Source organism: Podarcis erhardii (genome assembly GCF_964252035.2).
Source record: "Podarcis erhardii genome assembly, chromosome: 4".
NCBI lineage: Eukaryota > Metazoa > Chordata > Lepidosauria > Squamata > Lacertidae > Podarcis > Podarcis erhardii.
Window position 1 is genome coordinate 11,006,693 of NC_138508.1, and position 21,391 is coordinate 11,028,083.

Consider the following 21,391-nt stretch of genomic DNA (forward strand, 5'->3'; position numbering starts at 1 on the left):
GTCAGGAATGAATGAATGAATGATTAACGGTGTTATAAGAATTTTAAGGTCTCAAGTGTAGAATAAATATTCGCATATGCGCACATATCTAAGTATATGAATCATGTGTCAGAAATAGTACAGGAGAGCAATCCTGAAGCCATTTTGATTCTCCCAATGAGCTCAAATATTCCTCTGCAGTAAGGGAGGCAAATGGGGAAAACCTTCCCATCGTCTTTTTGCTTGCAAATCCTGTCTTAAGGGCGTATTTGTGTATGAATAGGGTGAGCCTGTGACCTGGACTCAGGAACCAAAGTATTAACCATCACCAAAGAATGCCCAGGCTGCCCAGGTAATGCAATCAGGGACCATTGTCAGGTATCCTGGCAGACAGGATTTCTGCTGTACACCTGCCTCCTTCTGTGATGTATGAATGATGTTTTGGGGAGTGGTCTTGGGCTACAGGGTGGGCAATTTCAAGAGCCTATATAAGGGCATGCGCACCATTGTTCAGGGTTCTCCTCCCTCCTGCTTGTGGTGAGTGGGGACCCTGTTGCAACAGTTCATTGAATAAAGATCAGGCTTACTAGCCGCTTTGCTTCTCATTATACTCTGGTTGGCCTCTGTTGTTTTCTCCTACCAATAGGGAACCCACTTAAGAACTCTATATGGGCTCCGGAATACCCCATAAGGGAAAGGGAGCAGTTTTTCTTATAACAATGGGAAGCTGTATAAACATCCCACAAGCAAATCAAGATGAATGCCTGATGGATTCTCACTGTTGTAGACCCTCCTTTATTGAACAACAAACATTCAAGAAAGACTGGACACAGGCCGCATCATAACAATGTATTCAAAGCAGTATCGCACCACTTTAAACAAAAAAATCTCCCAAGAATCCTGTGAATTGTAGGTCGTTAAGGGCGCTGAGAGTCGCTATTCCCCTCACAGAGCTACAGTTCCCAGAGTTCTGTAAGGAAAGGGATTGGTCGTTGGACCACTCTGAGATTTGTAGTTCTATGAGGTCTCCCTAATAGGGTCTCAGCACCCTCAACAGACTATAGCTCCCACGATTCCTTGTGCAAAGGCACGACTGTTTAAATTGGATCGATACTGCTTCAAATGTATACGGGTACCAACCATTTTGCGTGTGTTCGATGGGGGGCCATCATCTAACCACTGCGTCAGCTTTGTGTAAGGCTCACCCAGCGAGTTTCATGGTTGAGTGGGGATTTGAACCCAGGTCTCCGTGGTTCCCGTCCAACACTCTTTAACAGCTTACACCACACTGCTTTCATGTACAGTCATACCTCAGGTTACATACGCTTCAGGTTACATACGCTTCAGGTTGCAGACTCCGCTAACCCAGAAATAGTGCTTCAGGTTAAGAACTTTGCTTCAGGATGAGAACAGAAATCGTGCTCCGGCGGTGCAGCGGCAGCAGGAAGCCCCATTAGCTAAAGTGGTGCTTCAGGTTAAGAACAGTTTCAGGTTAAGAACGGACCTCCGGAACGAATTAAGTTCTTAACCTGAGGTACCTCTGTACATTACATGTGTTATTGCAGTCCTGCTAGTGTTTTCAGCTGTTTATAGTGGTCTTCCAGGTAAATTATAATTTCCCCCCATTCCTTATTAAAGTTTTGGTCTTCCTGGTTTCTGAACTTCCCAATCAGCGGCAGCAGGAAGCCCCATTAGCTAAAGTGGTGCTTCAGGTTAAGAACAGTTTCAGGTTAAGAACAGACCTCCGGAATGAATTAAATACTTAACCCAAGGTACCACTGTACAGTCATACCTCGGGTTACAGACGCTTCAGGTTACGTTTTTTTGGGTTACAGACTGCCAAAACCTGGAAGTACCGGAATGGGTTACTTTCAGGTTTCGATGGTCGCGCATGCGCAGAAGCACTAAATCGCGCTTTGCGCATGCACAGAAGCATTAAATCGCAACCTACGCGTGCGCAGACGTGCCGCTGCGGGTTGCGAATGTGCATCCCACACGGATCACTTTCGCAACCCGAGCGTCCACTGTATATAAAAGTCCTATTGCTGTTTTTGGTTTGTGAATGCAAACATGGGCTTGGCTCAGATGATGACTGTGGCACATTCCTTTCCCTTGACTCTGCGACTGGGCATGGCGTGGCCGTGATTTTTCCTTGTCCTACTGCAGTCCACCCCAGGGTTCCAGGGCGTCTCCTTCCATTGTGGAAATGCCTCTTGATCTATGATGGAAAAATTGTGGAAAACTGATTTAAAATTTACAGATTGTTCCCTATTGAAGGAGAATTACATGAAGATGATGTACAGATGGTACACAACGCCAGTGCAGTTAGGGAAAATGTACAAAACTAGTTCAAATATATGTTGGAAGTGTAAGGAAAAGGAGGGGACATTTTATCATATGTGGTGTGGGATTGTAAGGTAATTAAAAAAATTGGGAAATGATATACAACGAATTGAAGAAAATGTTCCATTTAACATTTGTTTAAAAACCTGAAGCATTTTTGTTAAGGATTGTTGGGAAAGATCTGCTAAAAAGCTGAAAAACATCTTCATGTATGCGACAACAGTGCGAGAGTCTTAATAGCAAAAGGATGGAAGACTGGAGAAACCCCAACTAAAGAACCATGGCAAGAAAAATTGATGAACTATGCAGAACTGGCAAAACTGACATATAAGGACAAGGATAACTATGACTTTAAAGATGAATGGGAACCCTTTACAAAGTATTTGAAGACGCAACAAAGCGAACTGGACTCCTTGGCTGGTTTTGAATAAACATTCACAAACTTCTTATTGATAATAATCAGCTAAATAGTTTGAGGATCTATACAACTTTGTAACATGCAAAAAACAGCATTCTTAGAGAAACCAAAAACTGGAACTTAGGGAAGCCGGGGGGGGGGTTGTGGGGGGAGGGAGGAAAAATGGGGGGGGGGAATAAGGATGATATGTTTTTGGATAATATGTTTTGTTTTAATTTTGAATTACATTTTTTTAAAAAAAGAAATGCCTCTTGATCTGGTCCTTGCATGGTGAGCAAGACTCAGCCCTGCCCTGGCAAACAAAGCTGAGGGGGACCACCATGTTCCACGTTGTAAGTACAGGTTATAGTAAGCCGGCAAACCAAGGACCAGCCCCACAAGGCTGGCAGCCTTGGCACACACCTCATTCCTCCCCTAAATTAAACAGAGGTTTCTGCCCAACTCTGCAAACTTGGCAGCCCTCCTGCCGCACCTTAAGGCGGCGTGCGTTTCTCTCCATTTACGTTTCCCACGCATAACTTGACCTCTCCTCCAGCTGTTGCTCTTCATGTATAAAATTATGGCATTCCCCCTAATAAGAGGAAGGGTGATGGCAACCAACTCAGAAGGCTTTAAAAAGATTAGACAAATCAGAAGGCTAGCAACAGCTAAGGTAAGGCAAAGGTAAAGGACCCCTGGATGGTTAAGTCCAGTCAAAGGTGACTATGGGGTTGTGGCGCTCATCTCGCTTTCAGGCCGAGGGAGCCGGCATTTGTCCACAGACAGCTTTCTGGGTCATGAGGGCCAGCGGACTGAACCACTTCTGGCACAACGGGACACCGCGACGGAAACCAGAGCACACGGAAATGCAGTTTACTTTCCCGCTGCAGTGGTACCTATTTATCTACTTGCGCTGGTGTGCTTTCGAACTGCTAGGTTGGCAAAAGCTGGGACAGAGCAGCAAGAGCTCACTCCGTCATGGGGATTTGAACCACCAACCTTCCGACCAGCAAGCCCAAAAAGCTCCATGGTTTAGCCCACAGCACCACCCGTGTCCCAGCAACAGCTCTTAGCTACAATTGGTTGGTTGGTTGGTTGGTTGGTTGGTTGGTTGCACCAACTTTTTCTCCAAGGAGCTCAAGGTAGTGGACACAGTTCTTCCCCTCCTCAATTAATCCCCACAATGACCTTGCAGAGTAGGTTATGCTGAGTGGCAGGAAGCATCCCCAAGTGAGCTTTGTGGCGCAGGGTGACGGTTGAACCCTGGTCTCCCAGGTCCTTTCCTGACACTCTAACCACTATGGCGCACTGGCTTGCCCTCCACTGATGGAGCCCGTTGTTGTGGTTGGCATCCGTCTGCCTCGAAAGACAATGGAGTGTTCCTCCAGGGGTGAAGTCAAACCACTCCGTTCGCTGTAGCAAAGTACCTCTCCAGAGCGCAAGCCTGGGCAGTGTGTCTGGAGGTTCTAGGCTGCCCAGACGACAAGACCTCTTGGCCTCACAGATGTGGTCCAAAGGAAAGCAGAGCAAGGCGTTTGGCACCAGCTGGGCTGCAGGAGTTGCCAGAAGGAGGCGTACAAGGCACCATCCAACTGCCTTAGGGACACCTCTCCAGATTTGTGTAGGGTTTCCTCCTTAGCCTTTTCTTCTCCTGACGATATCCCATAAGGCAATGGAGGTTTAGGATCAGAGTTTTCCTTCTCCTAGGTGGGCTCCCTTCCCTGATGGATGAGCCCCATCTGCCCCTTACTCCCCTCTGCAGATGTGCAGAAACCACCTTTTTGACCACAAAGCCCACTATTGGTTTCGTCTGCTCAGTCCACCAGAGCCTGTCTTTGTACAGGTCAGTGTTGGTGCTGACATTTAAAACCCTAAATGGCCTCGGTCCAGTAGACCTGAAGGAGCATCTCCACCCCCATTGTTCAGCCCGGACACTGAGATCCAGCGCCGAGGGCCTTCTGGTGGTTCCCTCATTAGGAGAAGTGAGGTTACAGGGAACCAGACGGAGGGCCTTCTCGGTAGTGGCGCCCACCCTGTGGAACGCCCTCCCTTCAGATGTGAAGGAAATAAGCAGTTATCTTTAAAAGACATCTGAAGGCAGCCCTGTTTAGGGAAGTTTTTAATATTTAATGCTGTATTGTTTTTAACATTCGATTGGGAGCTGCCCAGAGTGGCTGGGGAAACTCAGCCAGATGGGTGGGTATAAATAATAAATTATTATTATTATTACAGTGGTACCTTGGGTTAAGTACTTAATTCATTTTGGAGGTCCGTTCTTAACCTGAAACTGTTCTTAACCTGAAGCACCACTTTAGCTTATGGGGCCTCCTGCTGCCGCCGCACCACTGAAGCACGTGTTCTCATCCTGAAGCAAAGTTCTTAACCCGAGGTAAGATTTACGGGTTAGCGGAGTCTGTAACCTGAAGCGTATGTAACCCGAGGTACCACTGTATTATTATTATTATTATTATTATTATTATTATTATTATTATTACATAGGGGAAGTTCCTAACTCACTGAGGGTTTGAGACCTTCACCTGGTTGAGCCAGAATTATGGGAGCTGGAGTCTGAAAACATCTGTAGGGCCACACATTTCAGGCCCGCCTAGGTATACTGCCGAATATAAGATGCTCACCATCCTCTTTAAATTGAATGCTTTTAAGGGGGGTGGGAACAACCCCCAAACTAACACCACTGAATAAAATTAATAAAATTAAGGGAGTTACATCGTGCAATTTATTTTTCTTCTCTTTACAATTAGATAAGCATCAGTGCTTTTTTCTAGAAAAAGAGGTGCCAGAACTCACCATGAACTTCTCCCTTGTTCTCTTGGCAGCCACCTGATAGGTGATGGAACTGAATTCCTGTCAGTTCCGGCTGAAAAAAATCCCTGGTAAGCATATATATATATATATATATATATATATATATAGTCCACTGGATATTTGAATGCTTTATTTTTTATAACACACACATATGTGCACACACACAAACACAAGTTTCAGCCTAACTTCTAAATACTACAAACAGAACAGTGTGTGAATTAATGAAACAAAATGAGGCGCTATTCAGAATAAGTCTTTTTATTGACAGTAAGCCCATTGGCTCAAAATTCACTTATGTACAAAACAATAAAATAAAGTTTACCTTTACATAAGTGGATTGCAAGTATTACCCAGCAGAGACAATGCAATCAGTAGGACATGAGCCGATTTCAAAACACATAAACATCCTCTTTTTTTTTTAATGTTATTTATTGAAATTTCAAATAATGCACAAGGCAAAAAACAACAAGACAAAAAAAAAAGAGAAAAGACAGAATTAAAAGACATTCAACATTTACAGTCCTTATTTTCAATAACTTTTTTCCACGACTTCCCCTCGCCTCCGCTTCTTGTATTCCATGTCCAAATATTTGTTCAACAAGTTCTTATCCCTAATTTTTAACCTTAATTTGTTATTATATTTAATTCAATTTATATATCAAATTTTAACTTATACACATCGATCGTTATACTTAAAGACTTTTTCTAAGATCGACCCAATTTCCCTTCCACGAATTCCCCATTTTTATACTAATAACAAAGCAAAAAAAGAAACAATAGAAAGAATCAGAATATATTTGTACACCCTTTGGATTCCCAAAGCCCACCCTCCCTTTCCTGGTTTCGATCCCCAAACCATTGTCCATTAGTCCATCTGCTATCAGCCTGGACATAAACATCCTCTTTGAATCATATAGGGCCATAGACATGTTTGGCATTTAGTTTACTTTGTAAGATTTATAAGCCACTCAATCATCAAACCCTCTAAGTGGGTTACATAAAAAATTAAATATTCATTAAAATAATTTAAGCTTCCCTCCCACCCTATATACCCTATCAATTCAGGTATCAGGAATTGAAATCGTCAAGTATTTTCCGTATCACAGAGCTTGTTGCACCAGAAAGTCCTCTGGAAGAATGTACAGCAAGACATGTCTGCTTCGTGAATTTGGACTCTGGGAGACAGTGCCAGAATAACCTGTGGAATTAATTGGAAAGTAATTCTGAATTCTTTCTCATCAGAATGCCTTACCACTGTATTGGACTACTGCAATGCGCTCTACGTGGGGCTACCTTTGAAGGTGACCCGGAAACCACAAGTACCCCAGAATGTGGCAGCTAGACCGGTGACTGGGTGTAGCCGCTACTACACCGGTCCTGAAAGACCTACGTTGGCTCCCAGTACATTTCCGAGCACAATTCAAAGTGTTGGTGCTGACCTTGAAAGCCCTAAACAGCCTCGGCCCAGTATACCCGAAGGAGCGACACCACCCCCATCGTCCAGCCTGGACACTGAGGTCCAGCTCCGAGGGCCTTCTGGCGGTTCCTTCACTGTGAGAAGCGAAGTTACAGGGAACCAGGCAGAGGGCCTTCTGGGTAGTGGCACCTGCCCTGTGGAATGCCCTCCTACCAGATGTCAAGGAGATAAACAACTATCTGATTTTTAGAAGACATCTGAAGGCAACCCTGTTTAGGGAAGTTTTTAATGTTTGATCTTTCATCATGTTTTTAATATCCTGTTGGGAGCCGCCCAGAGTGGTATAAATGGGCAGTGTATGTATGTATGTATGTATGTATAAATAAATAATATTCAATCTCCTTTTATAAAACAGCAAATCTAAACAATGCTCTTTCTATACCCTTTGAACAATTTCCCTTGGAACTAACTGCACTTGGACTAATTGCAATTGCACTTGGAACTAATTAGGGTTGCCATACGCCCGGGAAAACCCCAGACATGTCCTCTTTTGGGGGGCCAACATGCCCATTCAGGTGGATTTTTACATTTTAAAGGAAATGTCTGGGTCGGCGGGGGTGGGGTTCATACTCGGGCTGCTCTGCATGCTGCAGCCGCTGCCAGCCTGAGCTGGGGAAATAGGTATGCTGGCACAGTTTGGTGGTCCTCTTTTTTGCTCTTCAAAATATGGCAACCCTAAACTGGGCATTCAAACATTTTTGCACCTAGAAGCCCCAAGTGGAATCATGTAACCATCTAATCCAACCCCCTGCAATGTAGGAATCTCAACTAATGCCTCTATGAGAGGTGGTCATTCAAACTCTGCTTAAAAACCTCCAAGGAAGATAAAGGTAAAGCGACTCCTGACCATTAGATCCAGTCGTGGCCGACTGGGGTTGTGGCGCTCATCTCGCTTTATTGGCCGAGGGAGCCAGCGTACAGCTTCCAGGTCATGTGGCCAGCATGACTAAGCCGCTTCTGGCAAACCAGAGCAGCACACAGAAACACTGTTTACCTTCCTGCCACAGTGGTACTTATTTATCTACTTGCACTTTGACGTGCTTTCAAACTGCTAGGTTGGCAGCAGCAGGGACCGAGCAACGGGAGCTCACCCCGTAATGGGGATTCGAACCGCCGACCTTCTGATCGGCAAGTCCTAGGCTCTGTGGTTCAACCCACAGCGCCACCCGCGTCCCTCCAAGGAAGATAGGTTCACCTAAACAAAAATGTTTTAAGCAGGCACCAGAAAGGGTACCGCGAATCTGTCTTCCTGGTGTCAGTAGGCTGGGAATTCCCATTTGAGCAACGAAAGACATCTTACCTTTGCTCTTTGCACCATGCATTTCTCATCAGCTGAGATGAATTTCACCCTGGTTAATCTGCCCCATAATTTCATTGTATTTGGAAGTGACGGCATTGGCTCTCCCTGTCAGCTGTGCGAGGACACGATACAAGCTGGACACGTGGTAATAGAAATAGCCTTCAGGGTTCTGCCTCTCTTTCTCTTCCTGTTCTTTCAGACGGCTGGCAACATCAGGGTTCTGGTTACTGAGAGGCATCAGGCCACCTTCCACCACCAGCTTGATGGATTTCAGCAGCGTGTAATAATCATACAGATCTTTGCCGCCTGAGTCAGCCTCAGGCGTGTTGTCCTGCCATTCCAAGGGGACGCCCTGGAGAACGCTGGGGAACATCACTGTTTGCTCCATCTTGCGGACCGCAGAGAAGTAATCTTCCATGGTTGCGAGAGGAGAGACTTCTTTGAGCCTAAAGCCTCGGGGGATCTCAGGTGAATTGCAAAGAGGACCCTTAGATGTGAGTGTTCCTTGCTTCCAGCTGGTGGCAATTTATGAGCAAGCCTGGGTGGAAACCAGCCGTGGAACATGTGGTCAGGAAGAGGTCCATTGGAGCGGTGGACAACACCCCTCTGTCCCCAGCCAATCACATTTCTCCTCCTCTGGCATCTCATCAGTTGTCTCCTATGTGGTTAGCAATGTGACTTTATTTACAGGTTGGAATGAACCCAAATTAGAGGTGGACTGATTGACCCCACTTGAAGCCAGGACTTGCTGATCAATAACTGACAAGTCATGAAGTGCAGAGTGGAAAACGCCAAGCCAAATCAAGCAATGTTTATTCCCAGAGTTTCAGAATCATTGGAGGACAAAAAAAAAAACAGGCTTGCAATAACTACACGGAGATCCATTCCTACTCCTGAAGGCAGAGTGTGCTGGGCTCGGGGGCAACCCGTGAAACGCGGTCCAGGACCGGTCCAGAATCCGAAGGTTCTGCTAGGAGTCAGTCTGACAGGCCCAAGGCAGGACACAAGGCAGGAAACCAGGCAAGGACAGGCACAGGATCTCAGGCAGGGTCTGGCATACAGCAATGTTGCTCCCGCAACCTGGGGTGGGGTCCGACAGCCTTTTATCTTTGTCAGGGTAGCGTCCGGTCCTGATGCCCCAGCGACTCACCACCCTGTTTTGCCCAAAGGCGAGCACTCCTCCTGCGAGTACTCAGGTCTCTCCTTCTCTCAAACCTTAGTCTCTGCAGCTCGGGAGACGTTGGTGGGTTACTAGACCCAGGGGCCGCCTCAGCCTCCCCTGATCCAACCGGTAGTGGAGCAGCTGTAAGTGATGGCCCAGCTGGAGGCAATGAGGTAATCCCCACATCTGGAGCCAGGGCAGGCTCAGGCCCCTGACTCGGCCCAGCTGGTGCTTGTTGCAGGGGAACCTGTGCAGACTGGGGCTCTTCAGAATCAGGCCCCAGACTTGGTTCAGATGATGCCTGAGGCAAAGGATCCGGTGCAGACTGAGACTCCTCTGGTTCCGAGTCCGAGCCCGAGTCCCAGGCCATCACACAGAGAAGTCCTGGATGCTCTTAATGCAGACATCCCCAAACTCGGCCCGCCAGATGTTTTGGGAGTCCAACTCCCACCATCCCTAGCTAACAGGACCAGTGGTCAGGGATGATGGGAACTGTAGTCCCAAAACATCTGGAGGGCCAAGTTTGGGGGTGCCTGGCTTAACCCATGCTTGATCTTTCACCAAATCATAGAACCTTAGAGTTAGAAGGGACCCTGAGGGTCATCTAGTTCAACCCCCTGCAATGCAGGAATCTCAGCTCAAGCATCCACGACAAATGGCCATCCAACCTCTGTTTAAAAACCTCCAAGGAAGGGCAGTCCACCACCTCTCATGAAACAGCTTCTCTGTTCCACTGCTGAACAGCTCTTACTGTCAAAGTTTTTCCAAATGTTTAGTCAGAATCTCCCTTCTTGCAGCTTGGTTCTGTCATGGTCCGGTTCATGGGCGATCGAAGTCCCAGCAGGGGACGTCAGGACCGGGGGCAAGATGGCGGGGTGGGAGCAGGAACGGGGGTCTAGAAGCCAGGAGTCAGGAAGCCAAGAATCCGAGGGTCAGAGAGCTGGGAGTCAAGAAGCCAAGGGTCTGAGGGTCAGGAAGCAAGGGGTCAGGAAGTCAGGGGTCTGAGGGTCAGGAAGCAAGGAGTCCCAAAGTCAGGGGTCCAAGGGTCAGGAAGCAAGGAGTCCCAAAGTCAGGGGTCCGAGGGTCAGGAAGCAAGGAGTCAAGAAGTCAGGGGTTCGAGGGTCAGGAAGCAAGGAGCCATGAAATCAGGGGTCCAAGGATCAAGAAGCAAGAAGTCAAGAAGTCAAGAGTCTGAGGATTAAGAAGCCGAGGTTCAAGGATCAGGAAGCAAGAAGCCAAACGCAGCAAGGCAGGAAGCATGTTGCTGTGGCAAAGAGCTGAAGGGAAATGCTGACCCTATATCCCTTCCCAGCTCTTGCCACCAGGTGCAGTGAGTTACCAATCGGCCTCACCTGTGTGGCCGTGCCTTGCCTCTTCAGAACAAACTTAGGAAGGCCCCGGTCCTGCAAAGTCCTATTGGTCACAGGGCCTGGCTCCTGCATAAACACCTAGCAGGTTTGAATCCTACCGTCCAGAGCGGGAGAAAACAAGCTTGCTCCCTCCTCCATGTGACAGCCCTTCAGATATTTGAAGATGGCTATCCTATCTCTGCAGATGGTGACAGCAGCCACGAAATTAGAAGACGCCTGCTTCTTGGGAGAAAAGCAATGACAAACCTAGACAGCATCTTAAAAAGCAGAGACATCACCTTGCCAACAAAGTTTGCTTAGCTTTTTCGGCAGCCTGTCCTACCTGCTTTCTGTGAGATTATGAAGGTTAAAAAATAAAAAAGTTCAATACAATCTATTTCATCTTCTAAGGTTAGAAGATGTCAGCAAGGTGATATCTCTTAAAAAGCAGAGACATCACCTTGCCAACAAAGGTCCGCATAGTTAAAGCTATGGTTTTCCCATTAGTGATGTATGGAAGTGAGAGCTGGACCATAAAGAAGGCTGATCGCCGAAGAATTGATGCTTTTGAATTAAGGTGCTGGAGGAGACTCTTGAGAGTCCCATGGACTGCAAGAAGATCAAACCTCTCCATTCTTAAGGAAATCAGCGCTGAGTGCTCACTGGAAGGACAGATCCTGAAGCTGAGGCTCCAATACTTTGGCCACCTCATGAGAAGAGAAGACTCCCTGGAAAAGACCCTGATGTTGGGAAAGATGGAGGGCACAAGGAGAAGGGGACGACAGAGGATGAGATGGTGGGACAGTGTTCTCAAAGCTACCAGCATGAGTTTGACCAAACTGTGGGAGGCAGTGGAAGACAGGAGTGTCTGGTGTGCTCTGGTCCATGGGGTCACGAAGAGTCGGACACGACTAAACAACAACAACAACATCTTATCTCCTTTCAGTCTCCTCTTTTCCAGGCTAAACATACCCAGCTCTTTCAAGCGCTCCTTAGAAGCAGTGCTGTAGGATAGCCACCTCTGAATATCAGCATATCAGTTTCTACCTCCTCTCTTTCAAAAGACTGTGATTATTATTTTTTAAAGTTGTGGAATGGGAAGGAAGGGAATAGAGAACACCGCTGCATGCCCACTGTTATGTACTGAAGTTCTCACCCTGGGCCAGCAGGGGGATACTGTAGATAGTTTTCACTCAGGTCCACGTCAGTTATTTTAGGCGGGAAACCCTGGGTGGTTGTTGCTACAATGTTGACAGCCGGCTGCCTATAAAAGCAGGCCAGCTGAGCTGTTTGCTGTTCAGTTCTGGTCCAGCTTACAAATAAAGAGCTGCTCTGGAGAAATCGCTGTGTCGTCTGCTATGTTCACCCACAACTTAACACCCACATTGTTATGTGCAAAAGTGCACTGGAAGATAAAGGACCCCTGTTTATTTCAAATGATTTGTGTGCGCACAGCCTAAATCGGTGGTGAGAGGGCTGCGACATCTGTCACACCATTGATTGCCAGGGTTCATCCAGCTATGCCATAGTCAATGAGCATAGCCCATGAAGCAGAGGAGCCTTCAGAAATTAGTGAGAGCATATCGGGGCATTGCACAGTGCTTATTGTTCAAACAGGGGTGTTACAAGCTATTTCCAACTGTGAAATGTTGGAAGGGGCAGGGACAACTACATGGCTAAGGCAGCAATCCTAGAATCAGGGACTTGAGCAATGCTGGATTTACATATAAATTAAACAAGGTATACTCTCTTGCCCCCCCCCCCCAAATTTAAAGAAAATAAAGCACTGGATGTATATTTCCAAAATATAAGATAAACAAATAAAATAAAACCTACATACAGCAACAGTGTTTTGTGTTATGTAGGCTCCTATGATGTAAGTCATGGGTTCCGCCTGCTAGCCTGCTCCCTAAAATATCACTGGTTTGCTCCTTTCTATATATAGGGTGCCTACATTCTGCATGTGCAAATGGCTTTAGATAGCTATTAGGTCCATAAATTACCATATAGCATATATTCAGCACAAAAAACAGTGACAATTTGTTGTTGACAAAGGACAGCTGGACATAGAAAGGGCCCCATTCCTTTCAGTAGCTTAGGGCCTCATCAAACCTAAATCGAGCCCTGGACGTGAATCCCGAACAGGGACAGACTCAACATGATGTTACGGGAAGGTGTACAAGCATTTCTGGAAGACACACAGGTCTGTGGTATTACGTGTGTTTTCCATGCAGGAGGTCCCAGAATTGATGCCTAGTACAGTGGTACCTCGGGTTACATACGCTTCAGGTTACATACGCTTCAGGTTACATACGCTTCAGGTTACAGACTCCGCTAACCCAGAAATAGTACCTCGGGTTAAGCACTTTGTTTCAGGATGAGAACAGAAATCGCGCAGCGGCAGCGGGAGGCCCCATTAGCTAAAGTGGTGCTTCAGGTTAAGAACAGTTTCAGGTTAAGTACAGACCTCCGAAACGAATTAAGTTCTTAACCCGAGGTACCACGGTATCTCCAGGCAGGGCTGGGAAGAACTCCCTGTCTGAAATCCTGGAGAGCACCTTGGCAAAATACCGTTTTGGGGGACCTTTCCTGACAGGCAAGGAGCAGTCTTCCTGTGAGGGAGCCATTTTGATTTATGCCCCTAACATGAAGTTGCTCCATGGAAAATTAAAAAGGCTGCCACTAACTTAGGGCCCGTTCACTCTTTGCCTTGTCTTGGGATTTTTCTAGTCACGGGTCTGAAAGGTTTTTGTCCCTTCACTTAAGCAGGGAAAACTCATTTGATGCTTGTTCCAATTCAGCAGTAAACAGCAGATTTTCCCAGTAAAAACAGTGGGGTGGGGGAGAAATTGCTCAGACCCATGACTAGAAACCAGGTAGGGTTGCAATATTTGAAAAAGTGAAAATCTGGACACAAAAGCGATATTTTTTTTTTTTGGCAAAGTTGGCAAGCTTTTTTGTTTGTTTGTTTGTTTGTTTGTTTTCTATTGGCCAAAGTTGTTGAGTTTTATTGGCAAATTCTAATATATATATTTTTTTAAAAAAATAGTTTTTGAGCTATTTTTTTTTTTTTTTAGGAAATTTGCCAAAAAAAACCCCACTTCTGATACAGGCTGCCATATGCCTGGATTTTCCAGAACTTCTTAAAGGATTTCTGAAAATTGCGCCCGGACGCTGTTTTCAGCAGAAAGTGTGGATGTGCCCTTAATCACATAGCAAGACACACACAAAAAGGCTGAATTGTGGGCAGGGTACTGATGCGGGCCAGGGCACTGATGCCCTTCATTTCCTCACAGGTGCCATGTGGTGGCACAGAGCTTATCTCCAGTGAAAATGATTTCACATAGCAAGCATAATAGGCAAAGAATCTGGATGAGAGCCATTACCTGTTGACAACTACAGGACTAGATGAAACAGTGGTCTAGGGAGCTTCAAACGATGCAAAGTGCTTTATTAGTCTGAACTAAAAGCGATACTTAAACACTAGAAAGCAATGGAAACCCAAGGCATACGATTGCCATGGAGTTTATAGATATCCATAAATACCGTACAGATAGCCTTTTGGTCACAAATATAATATAGATAGCAATTACGTTCACAAATATAATATAGATAGCAATTACGTTCACAAATATCAGTGCTTGGCTTATTCAAGTAAAGTCCATGCTACACAACGTTGTGGGGTAGATGCTGCAGTTAAGGTCTCTAGATTGTCCATTGAGAGCCTTCTTTGCATGGCCTCAGACAGAGGACCCAAGTTGTACACATGTGCAGGTTCAGAAATTCAGGTTGTCCTGTAAAATGGAAAATGGAAAAGGTGTTAACAAGGTGGGTTGTGTCTTAATTTAAACCAAGGGTCCCTGTGACTCAGCTCCAGAACTTTACTGATAGCCAACATGCGGTTCTCCTGATGTTATTGGGGTACTACAACTCCCATATTCCCAGTCAACATGACCAATGGTCAGGGATGATGGGAGTTCTAGTTCAGCAACATTGGAAAGACATCACGTTGGGTACCTGGAGCCTAAAGAAAGATATGTGAGCCCTCAGTGCTATAACATTGTTAACAGTGCCTGGATATGACCCCACTGAGAGCCCTACTCTAAGCTTTCCATAGAATTAATAGTCTGTGTTCCAAAGCTAAGCCATGCAAGATGAGTGAAGCAATAGAAGAAAGAGTACCTCTGAAAATATGCAGAGGTCCCAACCCCCACCTCTGGGCCTACCAAGTCAGAAAATGCCATTCCATCGGCCTGCCTATCCCAACCTGGTGGCCGCCAAATGTTCAGGACTACAACTCCTATCAGTTACAGTCAAGCTGGCCAAGAAATCTCTTCTGTGCAAATGAACCGGGAAGGAAGGAAGGAAGAGTCTGCAAGCATATTTTTAAAAGCTCTTTGACTCTGTTAACAGGCAGTGCAGCAACAGGAGACTACAAACGTAGAGGGAAAGAAGAATGTTTGTTGTAGAAAACCAAGCTGTTCCCACCAGATCTTATGGACCATGGCTCCCATAGTCATGGTGGCTGGGCTGAGTCAATAACTCACCTTTGGTGTCCTTGGCGTGTGTCTCACCAGCGGAGAGAGATTTCGTTCTGGTTGATCTGCCCCATGATTTCATTATATTTCGAAGTCACGGCGTTGGCCCTCCTCGTCAGCTGGGTGAGGACGCGGTGCAAGCCAGACACGTGGTAATGGAAGAGATCTTCCAGATCAACCTTCTCTTTGCTCTCCTCTTCCTTGAGGCTGGGATTCTGGAAGTCAAGGGGTGCTAAGCCACCCTCTGCCCTCCCCTTGATGGATTTTAGCAGAGTGTAATCTTCATACAGGTCTCTCTCGCTGGAGTCTCCGTTGCTCAAGTTGGTCTCAAATGTTTCAGCCTGGTCTTCCAAGGAGACTCCGAGGAGGAGGCTGGGAAACATCACTGTTTGTTCCATCTTGCGGACGGCAGAGACGTATCTTTCCATGGCGATGGGTTGAGAGGGATTCTCCGGATCTGAATTTGACTTCTTTTTCAGGGTCCCAATCTGCGCTGTGCAGGAAAGGTGAGCTGTGTTAGGTTTCAGCCTTGCCGGTGGCAATTTATATAGCAATCTTGGTCACTTTCAGAAAGCCTGAGTGGGATAGTTCCATGCCAGTTCCAGACCCTCCTTTCCCTGGGAGCCAATCCCAGCTTCCCGTGAATTGCAATAATTTGGCACTGACTCCTCTGTGGCTTGCAATGTGATTTCATTTACAATCTGGATTCTTTCCCAAACTCTTTTGCCCATATCAGCGACTTGGCATAAAGTTGGACGCTTGCGTATTCAAGTTGTCTTTTTTCTCCCCCCCCCCCACAAAATGAAAGAAAGAGAGACCTAAATTAAGCAAGACTGGTACTAAATTAAACAGCTTTTGGCAAGCCACACTGCTGGGAAACCACAGAAAGACTGCCTTGGTTGGCATTGCATAATTTGCACTCAGTTTGTGATAGCTGGTTCACGCCACCATCTTGCTGCAGGGCACGTGAAGCAGAGATCTTGCAGACTGTTTTAAAACCACAGGGCCAGAAAAAGATGTTTGGCAAGCAACCTAAGTCTGGGAATCCATGTACCGTCTGAACATCTATACAGGGTCAAGGGCTGGGCACGAGTCTTTAGCCCAGTCTCCTCTCTGTTTAGACTTCCAATTTCAGGGACTTGGGCAGAGGTCTGTCTTGCCACCCGCAACATGAAGATGCCAGATGGAAGCAATATTTACTGGCTAATCCCAGTAGTGATGTACGGAAGTGAGAGCTGGACCATCAAGAAGGCTGATCACCGAAGAATTGATGCTTTTGAATTATGGAGCTGGAGGAGACTCTTGAGAGTCCCATTGAAATATACTCAGAGTCGCAAAGTGATTTCATGCTCTTTATTCAGCTCATAGTGGTGAGGAGGAATGAATGAATGTCCCCTCAAAGTATCTGCTTTATATACATTATTTACACAATGGGCTGCACATGATTGGCTAATTCCAGGATTCTACTGTAGGCCAATCAGGTTGTGGATTCACTTCTATCTGGAGCATGATTGGGTGGTTCCTGCTAACCAATCATACTGCTGCATTGTTCTAGGACCAATCAGACTGCTGCATTCTGAATCCTATTGTTCTAGGACCAATCAGACTGCTGCCTTTTGGAGCCTATTGTTCTAGGACCAATCAGACTGCTGCAGTTTGGATCCTATTCAACTCAGTACATAACACCCCTCCCCTCTAAGTTCCAGTCCTGCCCGGAAGGTCGCATTCATAGTCCTCAAGGTACGCCGGTGGCCTACGTGTGCGTTGCGGCCTGGGGTGTTCCCTGGTCCGGGGTTCAGGTTCTGGCTCGTGTTCCAAGGATGGGGCTGTTTGGTCTGGCGCAACCGGCTCGCTCAGTCGTGGTTCTGGTTCCGGTGTCCTTTCGGCCTCGCGGGTCCTCTCTGTATTTACTGATTCTGCCTCTCCTGCTTGCCCCTGCTGCTCTATGGGCCTCACTGCCCCACTGTTCCCTTGGGACTCCTCTGACCTGTCCTCCTCCTCCTGGTTTTCTCCCGGGAATCGTCGCCGTATCTGGTCGCAGTGGCGGCGCCAGCATTGCCCCCCATCTGTTAGCACCTCGTACGACACGGGGCCCGTGACCCTGGTGACTGTGGCAGGTACCCATGCAGGGCCTGCCCCAAAATTCTTTGCGTACACTGGGTCCTGGGCCTCGAAGGTCCGGGGGTTCCTGCCTTCCCCCACCACTACCTCATCCTGAGCTCTATCGGGGTGAAGGCGGTCCAATCTGATTGCAAGGCGCCGACCCATTAGTAGTTCAGCGGGGCTCCGGCCAGTCGTTGAGCTGGGGGTGCTGTGCTGTGCTAGAAGGAATGTGGCAAGGCGGTACTCCCAATCCCCTTGCGTCATGCGGCGAAGGGTGTCCTTGGTGGTCCGCACCATGCGTTCTGCTTGGCCATTGGTGGCAGGGTGGAATGGCGCCGAACGGATGTGGCGGATGGCGTTCTGCACTGTGAAGGTTTGAAATTCTCCTGATGTAAATGCAGTCCCGTTGTCTGAGACGAGAGTGTCAGGGAGCCCGTGGGTTGCAAACAGCCTGCGTAGTACCCGGATGGCTGCGGACGTAGAAGTGGACGGTACCAGTGCGACTTCCAGCCATTTGGTGTAGGAGTCCACCACTATGAAGAATGTTTTCCCCTGAAAGGGGCCAGCGAAGTCCACATGCAGGCGTGACCATGGTGCTCGGGCGGACTCCCAGGACTGGACTGGGGCCCTTGGGGGATCTGGGCGGGATTCCTGGCAGGCCTGGCAGTGTTTGACCCAGGCCTCTATCTCTCCGTCGATCCCCGGCCACCACACATAACTCCTGGCAAGGGCCTTCATTCTTACTACCCCTGGGTGTGTCTCGTGTAGGGCTGTGAGGACCCTTTTGCGGAGGGGCTGGGGAACAACGACCCTGCTTCCCCATAACAGGCACCCCTTGTGGGCTGACAGTTCATGTTTGCGGGTTGTGTAGCCGGCGAATTCTGGCCCGGGGCTGCGGCTGGGCCATCCCCTCCACACCCAGTCCAGGACCCGGGAGATGACCCTATCTTTCTTGGAATGGTGTGCAACTTCTTGTGCCTGAATGGGGCGGTCAGGAAGCAGCTCCAGGCTCATAACCTCTTGTGCAGGTGCTGGGTCGGGGCCTGTTTCCGGTAGTGGTAGCCTGCTGAGGGCGTCTGCATGGCCCATCGCCTTTCCAGGGCGGTGAATCAGTGCATACTGGTAGCTGGCAAGGAAAATTGACCACCTGAGGACGCGAGGAGACAGCACTTGGGGGGTCTGCTTTTCGGGGGCAAACAAGCCAAGCAACGGCTTGTGGTCAGTCACCACGGTGAAGGGCCGCCCGTACAAGAAATCATGGAATTTTTTTACTCCCTTCACGATTGCCAGACCCTCCTTGTCGATTTGCGAGTAGTTCCGCTCGGTTTCGTTGAGTGTCTGGGAAAAGTATGCTACCGGTACCTCTCTTCCATCCGGGAGTTGGTGTCCCAGGACAGCGCCGATGCCATAGGGCGAGGCGTCGCATGCTAGCACCACCGGCAGCCTCTCGTCGAAGTGTGCCAAGACCGAGTTTGAGACAAGCAAGTCCTTGACTGCCTGGAATGCGGCCTCCTGGCGCTGGCCCCACACCCAAGGGGCCCGCTTGTCCAGGAGTCTGTGTAGGGGCTCCGCTACCGCCGCCTTGTGGGGAAGGAAGGAATGGTAAAAGTTCAATAATCCCAAGAAGGCCTGAAGTTCAGTCTTGTTCTTGGGCGCTGGGGCATCACAAATGGCCCGTACCTTGTCCCCAGTCGGGTGAACCCCTTCTGCATCCACCATAAATCCCAGAAAGTCCACTTGAGGCACTCCTAGTAGACATTTTTCCCGCTTCACCTTGAGACCCGCCATCTGGAAACGGTGCAGAACAGTGCGGAGGCGGTCCTCAAACTCCTCTGGTGTGGGCCCGGCAATCAACACATCATCAAAGAAGGGGGTGACACCAGGAATCCCTTTAAGGAGAGAGTCCATTAGATTCTGGAATATGCCTGGTGCCACGCTGACCCCGAATTGCAGCCGCTTTACCCTGAACGCTCCTCTGTGCGTCACAATCGTCTGTGCCTCTGCTGTGGCCTCATCTACTGGCAGCTGTTGATATGCTTGGGCCAAGTCCAGCTTGCCAAAAATTTTCGACCCAGCCAGGGTGGCAAGGACATGGCTGACCACTGGCACTGGGTATGCATGGGCCATGAGGGCCTTGTTTATGGTACATTTGTAGTCTGCGCAGATGCGGACCGAACCATTAGGCTTGACGGGTGTGACGATTGGGGTTTCCCAGGGGGCATTAGGCACCGGCTCCAGCACTCCTTGCTCCACGAGTCGGTCCAATTCCTCGTCTATACGGGGTTTCAGGGCGAATGGGACCCGGCGGGCCTTGAGCCTGACTGGTCGTACTGCGGGGTCAAGCTGTAGAGCAATGGGGGGGCCCGTATACTGTCCCAATTTCCCATCGAAAACCCCCGGAAACTCCTTGCATATGGCGTCCACGTCCACTTGTAAGCTCATGTGGTTCACCCCGGTGATGTCTAGTCCCAGTGGTCCAAACCATGCCAACCCCAGTAAGCTAATGTAGGGGCCCTTGACCACAAGCAGGTCCAGTTGCCGCGTCCGCCCTCGGTATTGCACCCTGAAGGTCCCCACCCCCATTGTGGGGACCTTACGTTTCTGGAAGTCCCGGAGGGTGAATGGGGCCGGCCTGAGTTTGGGACCCCCAGTAGGACACAGTTTCCTTAAGGTCCTTGCCGAGATTATGGATAGAGTTGAACCCGTGTCAAGCTCCATGCGGCATGGGGCCCCCTCTATCTGTACCTCTACATAAATTTTCTCTACGTTGGGGTGGGGCAACTGGTATACCTGGAAGTCTGTGAGCTCCGTCGAGTTGCCTTGGTGCGTTGGGCCCCGGGACCTGGGGCTCTTGGATTGGTCATCTGATGCCTGGCTTCGGGTGGGCCGAGCCCGACACACCCAGGCGATGTGTCCCAATTTTCTGCACTGCCTGCACTCTGCGTTGCGGAAACGGCAGGTCCTCCTCTCGTGACTTTCTCCACAGCTTGCGCAGTTCCCTCCTTCTCGTCGAGGCAGCTGTGGTATGTGGGCTGCTTGAGTGCGCTGCTGTACTCGGTGCACCTCCTCCCTGTCGGATCCCGAGTCGTTGGTGAGGTCTTCGTGGTGGACCCTCGGTTGGGACGGCTGGCTCAGCCGTGCCTCTTGCGTCGACCTCTCAGCAGCTTCCGTTGCCAGGGCCTCCTCCAGAGCGACCTGGAACGTTAGGTTCTTCTTAGCGTAGAGGCGTCGTTGCAGCTTCTCATCCTTCAGGCCACCGACGAGGCGGTCACGAAGCATGTTCTCCAGCTCTGAGAAGTTGCAGAACCGGGCAGCTTGGCGGAGAGAGGTCACAAACCCAGTTATGGTTTCCCCAGGGGCTTGCCGCTTTGCGTAGAAGGCATTTCGACAAGCCACCACTGAGGGCTGTGGCGAAAAGTGCCCCTTCAGCTGTTCCATTATTGTTTTGTATGGAACAGTAGCGACGTCTTCAGGCGCAAGGAGAGCCTGGGCGATTTCAAATGTCTCCTCTCCGCAGACGCTGAAGAATATTGCCCTCTTCTTGGCGTCTTCTTCATCGGTGACCCCTTTGGCTTCTAGGAGGAAGGTGAAACGGGAGGCGTACGCTTCCCAGTCTCCAGATGCTGGGTTGAATGGCGAGAAGCTGCTGTCAGTTGCCATTCTGAGTTCCTTGTGTCCCGGAGCTGAAGCCTGGATACACGGTGCGAGGCAGCGGTGCGGCAGGTGGCGGTGCTGCGGTGCTGTGTGTGGCAGTCAGCTCAGCGGGATCCCACCTTCGTCGCCAGTGAAATATACTCAGAGTCGCAAAGTGATTTCATGCTCTTTATTCAGCTCATAGTGGTGAGGAGGAATGAATGAATGTCCCCTCAAAGTATCTGCTTTATATACATTATTTACACAATGGGCTGCACATGATT

General features: G+C 48.6%; 1 protein-coding gene across 1 annotated transcript; it reads right to left on the minus strand.

Annotated features, from left to right (window-relative positions):
* Positions 1 to 8,252: 8,252 nt before the first annotated feature.
* On the minus strand, positions 8,253 to 15,928 carry LOC309340655 (uncharacterized protein). Its single transcript, XM_081859539.1, has 2 exons — positions 15,407 to 15,928; positions 8,253 to 8,848 (listed from the first exon to the last, which is right to left on the minus strand). Exons 1-2 carry the CDS (start codon positions 15,797 to 15,799, stop codon positions 8,351 to 8,353), a joined length of 891 nt encoding a protein of 296 aa, XP_081715665.1. The 5' UTR covers positions 15,800 to 15,928; the 3' UTR covers positions 8,253 to 8,350.
* Between the last annotated feature and the right edge of the window lie 5,463 nt (positions 15,929 to 21,391).